The following is an 11361-nucleotide window of genomic DNA, read 5'->3' as shown; positions in this document are numbered from 1 at the left end:
ACTGTTTTATAATTTTAAAAATGAGATATATTATATATTCATTGATAGTAGAATGGATAAAAATTACAGTACAAGCATACAGTGGCATGTGATGAACTACAGCTGTCTGTATCAGTGTTAGATGAACCTCAAATACAATGTTGAGCCAGAAAAAATTAATACATACTCTACTTTACATCAGTGTAGAGTATCAAATATAAAAAACTAAACAACCACACATGAAATTGGTTACACTACAAGGGATACTAATTATAACATTCAAGATAATAGGGGGCTTCAGTGGTCTTGATAATATTCTGTTTCTTAAACCGCATGATGGGTAGATGGGTGTTCATTTTATTACTCTTTAGCTAAATGTATACATTATATAAACTCTTACCTATGCTATTTCATGATGTTTTTAAAAATTAAATTTTTTATAATTATGGAAAAACCCCAACTTTAAAATGAGATTAGTTTGGAACTTTTTAAAAAATTATCAATTTGCGAAAGAATGCAGTCCCTGATACAGCCAATAGGTGTGCTGGTGACCTAAGTAAGCTAGGTCATTTAGATACTCATTCCCCAGACTTTGAATTTTGAGCAAGTGACTTGCCAAAAAGAAAGGTGGTAAGTAGGAATCATTGCAGCACCAGCAGCATCAGCAAGCAAGCAAGATTGTCCTCAGCGTTCAGCAGCATTTGGCTGCCCAGCCTCAGGGGCTCCTTTGTTTCCTGATGGTTTTCCAAGCTCACCTTCCAGGCTATAGCTTTGTGTTTAAGACTCTCTTCCTGCCTTTCTTTATTCCTAAATTAAAAACAAATTTGGAAATAGAAATTTCAAAATTATTTTTTAAAAGAATTTTGAACCTATTTCTTGAAACGTAAAACAGCAGCACCTTAATTTAATTGCAAGAACATCAAGATGATGAAAATGACAAAAATATTTTTTTCATAATTGGAAGATGGGATTAAAAGTGTTTTGGTAAATACAGTTGACAATTTAGTTACATTTGCATTTCAGTATCTTTATAAGTTGTCTTTTTCTTTTTTCAGGTGAAGTAGCCATTAAAAACAAGAATCTAAAAATGTACTTAAAAGTAGGCTTTTATATTATTGTATCAAAGTGGTAAACCAACATGTTCAGAAATAAGCATATTCTATTACATTACTCTCAATGTAAAATATAATTTTGTATAACACTTGAATGAAAAATATTTTTATATAATTTTAAAATCTTATCCTTTCAAAATTCCTTTTTATAAATATTGGTACACATAATATATTAGTACAGTATTATATGTAACTCATTAAAATTATAAACTTTGTATAATTTATAAATATATTCTACCTATATGGTGGTTTGTTGGGTTGTTACAAATGGGGATATATAATCTTATTGTAAAGTTAGGTAACAGACATAGCTGAAAAAGGTACCTCACAAAGATACCTAGATCTAAATGAATGTCAGTTGATCTAGATAAGTGTCTCTCAAAATGTGATTCCTCAGTCTTCAGCATGCTTCTTTGAAGGTCTTAATTTACTGAAAAAAACATCTTTAGGTGTAGGAATAGGGCTGTGGAGTCTACAAGTGACTAAGAAACTTACTCAAGATCATACAGCAGTGAGTGTTAGGGCCAGAATTATATGCAGGAAACATACTAGAACATAGTATAGTATAGTATAGTATAGTATAGTATAGTATAGTATAGTATAGTGATTTGGAGAGCCACTATAGTCCAAGTAAAGTTGAGAGGAAAGGTAATGCATGGTAGTACTTTACAGTTCTTTCTATGGGTTTTAAGTCTTTGTCAGCCAGCACTGAGTAAAAGCTGTCCTAATGCTACTTTATAGATTATAAAACTCAGCAATATTAAGTATGTTCTTTAACACATCATCAAAGTTATATTTGTTTTTAACAGAATTCAAGTAATGGATTTCAGTCAATCCAAGTAGAGTTTTCAATCTGACATGCGGTAAAACCTTGATAAAATCAAATGTTCATAGAATGGAGATTTTGGGTTTTAACTGAATTTTGGGGTTTTCTTCAGGATCACTGAGAGGAAATTTTTGATTACAATACTTGCTTTTAGAAACATTTCAAAAATATATTAGCTTACTTTTTTATTGAACAAGATGTTGCAACAGTCTAAATTCAGTCTTTTTTTTTTGACCCCCCAGTTTCCAGTTTGATTTTTAAAAAAAAACCCAAAAACAGGATTTGTTTCTTAGTTTTCCTATCTCTTAAAACAGTAGTTCTCAACTTGCCGTGTATATAAATCACCAGAGAGGCTTTAAAATGAGTACTGATATCTGGGTCCTACTCCAATAGATTCTGATTTAATTGGTCTGGCGATTCTAATGTGCTAGAATTGAGAAACCACTTTTCTAGAAAAAAATGTATGGGGAAATTTTCTTGGTTTCTTTTCTGTTTTTTTCCTTTTCTTTTTTTGCCATTGTTCCAATAAATTCGGATAATACTGAAAAATATGTTTGGATAGGAGTTACTAGAGAATAGATGAAATATTGTAGATAATTCTCTATCGAATTGAAACATACAACACTTATAATCTTTTTTTCTTTCAGATTTATTACTAAACATGGGTGCATTTTTGGATAAACCCAAAACTGAGAAACATAATGCTCATGGTGCTGGGAATGGTTTACGTTATGGCCTGAGCAGCATGCAAGGATGGAGAGTAGAAATGGAAGATGCACACACAGCTGTTGTAGGTATTCCTCACGGCTTGGAAGACTGGTCATTTTTTGCAGTTTATGATGGTCATGCTGGATCCCGAGTAGCAAATTACTGCTCAACACATTTACTAGAACACATCACTAATAATGAAGACTTCAGGGCAACTGGAAAATCAGGATCTGCTCTTGAGCCTTCAGTGGAAAATGTCAAGAATGGTATCAGAACTGGCTTTTTGAAAATTGATGAATACATGCGTAACTTTTCAGACCTCAGAAATGGAATGGACAGGAGCGGTTCAACTGCAGTGGGAGTTATGATTTCACCTAAGCATATCTACTTCATCAACTGTGGTGATTCACGTGCTGTTCTGTATAGGAATGGACAAGTCTGCTTTTCTACCCAGGATCACAAACCTTGCAATCCAAGGGAGAAGGAGCGAATCCAAAATGCAGGAGGCAGTGTAATGATTCAACGTGTTAATGGTTCATTAGCAGTATCTCGAGCTCTGGGGGACTATGATTACAAGTGTGTTGATGGCAAGGGCCCAACAGAACAACTTGTTTCTCCAGAGCCTGAGGTTTATGAACTTTTAAGAGCAGAAGAGGATGAATTTATCATCTTGGCTTGTGATGGGATCTGGGATGTTATGAGTAATGAGGAGCTCTGTGAATTTGTTAAATCTAGGCTTGAGGTATCTGATGACCTGGAAAATGTGTGCAATTGGGTAGTGGACACTTGTTTACATAAGGTATGTAAGTCTTTTTGTTCTAATTAAAATACCCTGTTAATTTTGAAAAGACACGGTAAGTAAAATTAAGCAAACCTAAATTCTTAAAACTTAAATGTTTTCATTAGGGAAGAACTGTGTATTTTAAAATTATTTTCTTCACCAAAAATGGAACACTTTTTTTCCATTCTTATTTACCTCAATCTTCTAATTTGAAAATTAAGTTTAATAAATTTGTATTATTTGTTGTCATTTAAGTACTTTATGGCTTGTTCTTGTGGCAGAGGCATCTATACAGAATTGTGACTTTCAATTCAAATTCTCAACATCGGCAATAGGTATCTTATACTTGATTATGAAGCAGTTTGATAAAATATGTGTGTAGTATAATTCTGTACTAGATGTTTAAAATATCAAGAGCCACATAAATATTGGAAGATATACCAGAAACCTAGGCTAAGTAAAGTTTTGTAATTTAGTTCTGAGCCTTCTAGAAGCTAAGATAAAATTGAATTGAAGTAAAAGTATGAGTTGTATACTTCTTTATTATCTAATAAAAGAAGCCTTTTCCTAGCAATAGAATATAAAAGAATTTATATGTGACTCTTTGTAAGTAATATATGACATGGTGGATAATGTCTTTTGGAGGAGGTATAAAAATTCTTTTCATATACACAGATGTTTTTATTATCACTGATAAAAAAACCAAAGGCTAGTATAAAATGTAATATTGTGAAGAATTCTTGTGGGACTTTAAAGTTGAATTTAGAGTTGTAATCTATGAATCTTAACTTGATACAGTCAGTAATAGGGGGAAAAAAATCCAGACAGATAGTATTTAGTAATTCCATGTGGATTTTCGATGGCATCTACATAGTAACAATTAAAATTCGAACCGGCCAGTGCCTGGAATATACAGGTATTCTATGACTTCTGATTAAAAAGATATCAAGACAAAACTAACTTTTGATTATATTAAATACAGGTGTTGACTTATTTATTCTGTCTAGCTTAGAACCATTCTGTCTCCCCATCATGGAAGTTGTGGAACGTACAGGCGTGGCCAAAAAGTTTCTCAAGAAGGATCTCTGAGTCTATGGAAATGCTCAGGTTTTGGTGAAGTATCTACTTCTTTTCCATAGAATGGAAAGAGACAACTTCAAAAAGAGAAAATTTAAGAGCTGAAATTTCTAGTTGACAGCTTTTTTTCTGAAAGAATTTTAATGGTACCTCTAGCTCTTCTGATTTTTTTTTTTTAGTATACGGTATGCTTTTTATTTCTCTGGATGAGTTAAGTATAGAGTATTGATGGTCGTCAGTGATCAAATGAATAGTAAGTGGCTCTAAAAATGTCTTTTGCCTTGGACTCTAAATGGAGAAATTCTGATCTGCAGCTTTTTAAGATGAAAGCAAGCATATGTTTTTTGCCTGACTAGCAAATGGAAACAGCATTTCCCCTGATTATAAAAATAGTCTATGCTTGTTAGTGAAAAAAATACAGATAATTCAGAATAAATGAAGAAATGCTCAAAAATTTTGCTACCTACCTAAGTTGGCTACTTGCATTGTTGTGGTATATATCTCTCCAGTCTTTTTTGCCTACCTGCAAGTATGTATATTTTTATATAAATGAGATCATTATAATTGTTATTCTACTTTTTCATTCGACAATATATTATAGAGAGATCTCCATATTTATAAGTATTGATCTAAATCATTTCTCATGGTTGCATACCATTCTTTTGAGTGAATAATATGTAGTTTTGAGGGAATAGCCAATAAGCTAATCTGCAATCTGAAGTAAAGAAAGAAGTTTGTATTGTGGATAAATTGCATTGTCCCTTACTTTGGAAGGATGGTAGTTTTCAGGAATTTTGACCTCACTCCTCTGAATGTGAGATTTAAATAATTCTGGTGGCATTATTCACTTGATAGCTTTCATCATTTTAAAGTGATTAAATATTCCTGTTGGTAGTGCTAACAGATTCTAGGCAGAGTCTTAGAATCTCAGAAATGATCACTGATAGTAATAGAGACAAGAGATTGGAACACAGGATTCTTTCAATTTTAGTGGAAGTTGACCATCATAGTTCCTTTGAATGAAGCTGCATTCAAATTGAAATCCGTTTTGAGAAGCTTAGTTAGCCGTTTTGTGTTGAAACATAACACATTTATGAACCACTGCATGTTATTGAAGGAATTAAATAGACCTCTTATCTTTTCCTGTTTTTCTAATTACATAATTTTGTCACTCCACTTGTTTGTATTGTAAAACCAAGGATTAGCAATATCATAAAACAGTATAATTAAAATAGAATACGATCGCTTTGAATTTAGTTTGAAAGATTGAATATAAATTTTTAAAGCCATGGAAAGCACTTAGCCCAGTGCTTTTTAGCACTTAACGATTATTGCTCAGTAGGTATTACTACTTTAAGAAGAGAGATAAATCAGAGTAGATTCAATTTTTAAGTAGATGTTTCTCTGATAATAGATTTAAATAAAATGTTAATATTTTCTAGCACTTCTAACACTTGTCATGCCCTAATAGTTTACAAGCATTTTTATACGTTAACTCATGAAATCTTGGGGGATTGTAATAATCATTATAATCACAATACTATCAGTCAATTATTGCTTTCTATGAGCCAAATGCAATTCTAAGCACTTTACACTTTTTAGAACTCATTTTATTTTCACAACCATAAAATGTTGCATCATTGTTTTTGAAATCATTTATCAGAGTTGCCATTTAACAATATGAAACTATAAATGTTTGATGAAGACATATATCCTGTCAGTTGGTAAATTAACTGATTATACAAGGATGATTTTCATAAAACCAAAAAGGGAAGAATTTTTTAATTGCTATATAAAAATTAACAGCATCATTGAAATCACATGCTGAGATGTAAATGTAAATTACTTCCTTTAAATATATTTGTATATTTAAACTTCTTAAACTGTTTCAGTTAATTTTATTGATAGGCTCTATGTTTTATAACTTATAAAAATCTAATGGAAATTTTATATATTGATTAAGAATGGCTAAACAATGCTCTTAATATTGTTACCAAAATATAAGGCATTAATTCTATTTATTCATAAAAGTGCTTTAAAAGATCATTAGTATTCAAGTGATGCTTGGTTCTCGAATATCTATAGTATAAAATTTTTGCCTGATCTGAACTTATATGGTAAATCCTGATTGATAAATCTTGTGAAATGTATTGACTCCCTTTTTGGGGGGATGGGGGTCTATTTGGAACCATAGTGTGTGTGTGTGTGTGTGTGTGTGTGTGTGTGTGTGCGTGTGTGTGTGCGCGCGCGCGCGCACGCACGCATACAGCCAATGCAGTATTTCTAATATTAGTTGGTATGAAAGTTTGGTTTCATTAAGGAATGAAATTAATGTGGGCCATTTTAGAAATCCTGATTTTTTTTTCCCCGGATACCAAGAATCTGGTAATATATTCATGACAGTTCTTCCTACTAAAGCATGAGAGTCTGTGGAGAGAGTTTACTCTTTTTGAAGACTTTAAGACCTGACCTCCACTGCCTTCAAACTTTGCTCATTGATTTTTAGATGATGGTAGCAGAAGTTCTTCAAGGCTTGCCTGTTTTTTGTGTCATATAGGTTCTGAAAAGGCGGCAAGTCTGAACTGAACAATGCTTGCCTGGATTCTGGTCAAAGTGAAAAGACTAGAGAGGATGTGGCCTTGGCTTTTTCACTTGGGTTGGCAAACCCAACTATCAGACAAAATAGCCTACCACCTTCACTGACTAAATTTTTTTAGAATGGCAAATTGGAATACAGGGGACTTGAAAAAAGTTTACTTTTTCAAAAACAATTTCATTCTGGTCTAAGAAACTCATTCAAAGAAATACACCAATAGGAAAAATAATGAGAAAACATTTTAAATTCAGTTCTCATAATCTCATTGTAATAGAGTAGTATATATTCTGTGCTTCCTTTTTAATATAGATCATTTGTAATAATCTGATGTGTTTTCTTCAAAAGTTATTACATCTGACTACAGTGTATCTCAGCCATCATCAGTTACATTCCATTGTTTTTTTTTTTTTTTTTTTTGCTATACTCTCAGAGCAATTTCCAGTTTAACTGTTTTCTTCTCTGCTTATAGTTGTTCAGTTTAGTGTCTTGGGTATCCTAATGATTGACAGTTTTCAGCTAGGTCAAAATCAATAGAGTTTTAGTACCATTGGTAAATGCAAGTAATTAGTTGGGAAAAAATTGCACATTTGTTTGGGAGAATGAGTTTTGGGCTTCAATCACTTTGGGAATATGCAATCTTGAGTGGGAAGTAGTGTTTAGAAGATTTAATACATATGAAGATACCTTCAATTCTCAGGTTGTAGAATGTGGTGGATAAGAATAGGTACACAGAATCAAAAGTTATAAAATACAGATTTACCCATACATAAGAGGCCTTGTTTCTTCAGAGTGTGCTTCAGATAGTTCTTTGTGGAATGAAATTGAATGTGTTAAATGTGTATATTCTGGATGATTAAATAAACTAATTAATGTAATTAACCCTGTTTTTGAAGTAAATAATAGAAAGTTACTAGACTATAGAAATATCATTATTTCTTTTTCTTTCTTTAATATACAGGGAAGTCGAGATAACATGAGTATTGTACTAGTTTGCTTTTCAAATGCCCCCAAGGTCTCAGAAGAAGCAGTGAGAAAAGATTCAGAGTTGGATAAATACTTGGAATCACGGGTTGAAGGTAAGAAAGAGGCTTTCTTTTCTCTTTTTCTTTTTTTTAGAAGGAAAGGAAAAGTATTCTTCCTTGTTTATCAAAGAGTTCTTTTAAAATTTCCTTAGGAAAAACAATTAAGTATTTCAGAACAAGGCCTTAAAAAACAAACATCTATCTGTCTAAGATTTATTGGCAGGGAGAAAACAATATGTCTCTTATACCACCAAAGAGAAACATAATTTGAAAGAGAGTCTGTTAAAACTTACTCCCCGCCCCTCCCCCCCCCCCCAACTTCCCTGATTACATTTTTAGTAGTAAGTGAAGAATCCAGTGAAGTTTGCCTCAGGTTATGAACACCGGGTGCTATAATCTCACTGACAGTAATTCTCCCTTCCCATGTTGATTATAGGAATCCATTACCGTGTTTTCATCATACCAATAGAGTTAATGTTGATGTTGTGAAAGATTGTTAATTTTACATATTTTTAGATTTATTTTGTAATAATTTTTAACTTATGCAAAAATATTATAGAGAATGCCCATGTTCATGTAGTACCTTTTACCTAGATTCCCTTTTTGTTTACATACCTCATTTGAGTCATCTGTATACTTTCTATAACATGCATTCTCTTCTCTCTCGCTCTGCTTTTCTCCCCATTCTCCTTCCCCCCCATTATGAAATTATTTCTGAACTAGTTGAAAGTAAGTTGCAAATATATCCCAGTGCCCCTTAATATAAAAAGGACAGTCTCTACAAAACTATGGTACATCCATCAAAATTAGGAAGTTAACATTGATATAATGTTACCATCTAATCTACAAATCACATTAAAATTTCTCCAGTTGTGTTAGTAATTCCTTTTATTGGTCCAAGGTCTAGTCCAGAGCATGTGCTATATCTAGTTTCCATGCCTCTTTAGTCTCGCTCCATGTGAAAAAGTTGCATTGTGTTTTTCTTGTTTTTACTGACCTTGACATTTTTTAGCAGTACAGGTTAGTTTTAGAATGTCCCTCAATTTGAGTTGACTGATGTTTCCTCTTGATAAGATTGATTATACATTGGCAGAAGTAATACAGAAGTGATGCTTGGTTCTTCTCAGTGCATCATATCAAGAGGCACATGATATAGTAATCTTAACTTTCATCACTTGCTAGAAATGTTGTCTTTCATATTCCTCCATTGAAAAATTAATAAATGTCATACTTATTAATAAGAATTCAGTGGGAGATACTTTGAGATTATGTTAATAACCTATTCCTTCTCAAATTTTCACCTCAAATTTTCACCTACTAGTTTTAGTACCCATTGGTGATTCTTGCCTGAATCAGTTGCTGCTAGAATAATAGGTAAATGGTCATTTTTCTAATTCAGTCATTTTTTAAATATGTGTTAGAATTTGCTGTGAAGAAAAGAAGTTTTCTGATCATTCTTTTAATTTATATGAGCATGGACTCAGATTCCTATTGTATTTATTATTATAAACTGTTACTGTTATTGTCATTTTGATGCTTATATTGTCCAAGATTTAGCCAGTGAGAACCTCTCCAAGCTTGCTCCAGTCTTTTTGACCTGTCTCTATAATTCTGTGAGCAGTTCCTTACTTTCTGGCATAATGAGATAGATATTCCAGACCCATTTTGTATTTCCCTGCACCAACCATGAAATGAACCACTTTTTCAATGATCTCTCTTTTATTTTAATTTTCTTTTTATTTAGGAATTTGGATATGTGCATTAGGTGTGTGCTGGGGTGTTTCTGTTCCTGTACCCTCTCAAAAGATGGATATACACACACATATACATTTATGTCTGTATTCCTCCCTCCCTCTTTCTTTCCTTCCTTCCTGTATTTGTCTATCCCAACAATAACTTCAGCTTCTGTATAATACTTCTGAGTTCATTCTAGTTTTCTCTTTTCATATCTGTAACTCCCTTCTACAGTGAGAAACTTGGCGCCTACTATCAATCAAACAAGTCTGTCACAGCTAACCTTGTGTAGCTACCTTCCTCACTCCACACTGGCTTTGAACCCCATTCCAAGTCGCACCTCCACCAGTGCTAAAGTGTTACTGTGCTCAGGCTTGGCTACCCCATGCTGGACCCTGCTGCTGCCACCATTGTCCCCTCCACACTTTGTAAGACTTACTTGCTTGGCCTTATCTAAAGTTTTTTATGAGCTAAAAATACTTTATTATTCAAGAGTAAGGGAGGGAGAAGCTTTATCTTTAATATAATTGCTGATATGTTTGTGTTTCAATCTATCATCTTATTTACTTCCATATATTCCATCTATTCTTTTTCTTTATTCTCCTTTCTTGCCTTCTGTTAGATTAATCAGCATTTTCTATTCCAGTTCATTCCTGCATTTGCTTATTAGTTATACATTCATCTAAAAATTCATTTAGATGGTTAGCCTGATAAATTGACAATGCATGTTAGAGATTATGACAGAGTCCCCAACTTAATATTACATTTTAATTTTACATGTGGTACTTAGATGTAAAATCACTTTTTATGATGTTGTATTATATCAATTTTATTTATTTTTGCCTTGATGTCATTCTGACAAAGTTCTTTCCTCAATTCAAGATTATATATTGACCCGTATTTTCTCTTAACACTTTTATGGCTTTATTTTTTTTAATAGTAAATACATTTGAATGATATAAATGATTATGATATGATGGGCTTGTTGAATTTGGTATATTATGAGTCATATTTTGGATATAGTAGCCATAGTAATTGGTGAGAGTTTTGAAATGTGAAGATTTGCAATTTCAAATGAGTAATTACCATAGGAAAGCTCCATTTTAAGTAGATGAAAAGTAAAACAGTTAGCAGAGTAACAAGATATATTGGTTAGGAGGGTCTCTGTGAGGAAAGACATTTGAGCAGATGCCTGTGTGTGAGAGAGAGTGGCTATCTGGGGGAAGAGGATTCCAAGCAAAGGAGCAGCGAAGACTTGAGAGAATATCCTTAGAAAGAGTGGCTGGATTTGAATGAGCTTATAGAAAAGTGGAAGACTTAGAGCAGCTGCTAAGTGGTGATAAATTGTGTAGGATTCTGTAGACCAAAATGAGGACTTTGGACTTTATTCAGATGGTAATGGGAAGTCATTTGAAGATTTTGAGCACAATAACGACTTGATCTGACTTTTTTCAAAGGCTCTCTTAGTTGTTGTGTGGAGAAGAGATTGTAAAGGGGACAAGAGAGGAAGCCAAAAGACCAATTAG

At 32.9% G+C, this 11361-nt stretch overlaps 1 protein-coding gene across 2 annotated transcripts in view; it reads left to right on the top strand.

Moving 5' to 3' along the window:
- Positions 1-11361, top strand: part of PPM1B (protein phosphatase, Mg2+/Mn2+ dependent 1B) — a 68739-nt gene that overhangs the window by 41926 nt on the left and 15452 nt on the right. For both annotated transcript variants that reach the window (XM_011361342.2, XM_011361341.1), the window contains exons 2-3: positions 2565-3424; positions 8038-8155. In XM_011361342.2, coding sequence (XP_011359644.1) covers positions 2579-3424; positions 8038-8155 — 964 coding nt within the window. In that variant the 5' untranslated portion in view covers positions 2565-2578. The remainder of the gene's footprint in view (positions 1-2564; positions 3425-8037; positions 8156-11361) is intronic.

The sequence above is a fragment of the Pteropus vampyrus genome, unplaced genomic scaffold, assembly GCF_000151845.1.
Source record: "Pteropus vampyrus isolate Shadow unplaced genomic scaffold, Pvam_2.0 Scaffold66, whole genome shotgun sequence".
NCBI lineage: Eukaryota > Metazoa > Chordata > Mammalia > Chiroptera > Pteropodidae > Pteropus > Pteropus vampyrus.
Note: the sequence above shows the minus strand (reverse complement) of the source record. Positions and strands in the feature narration are given on the sequence as shown.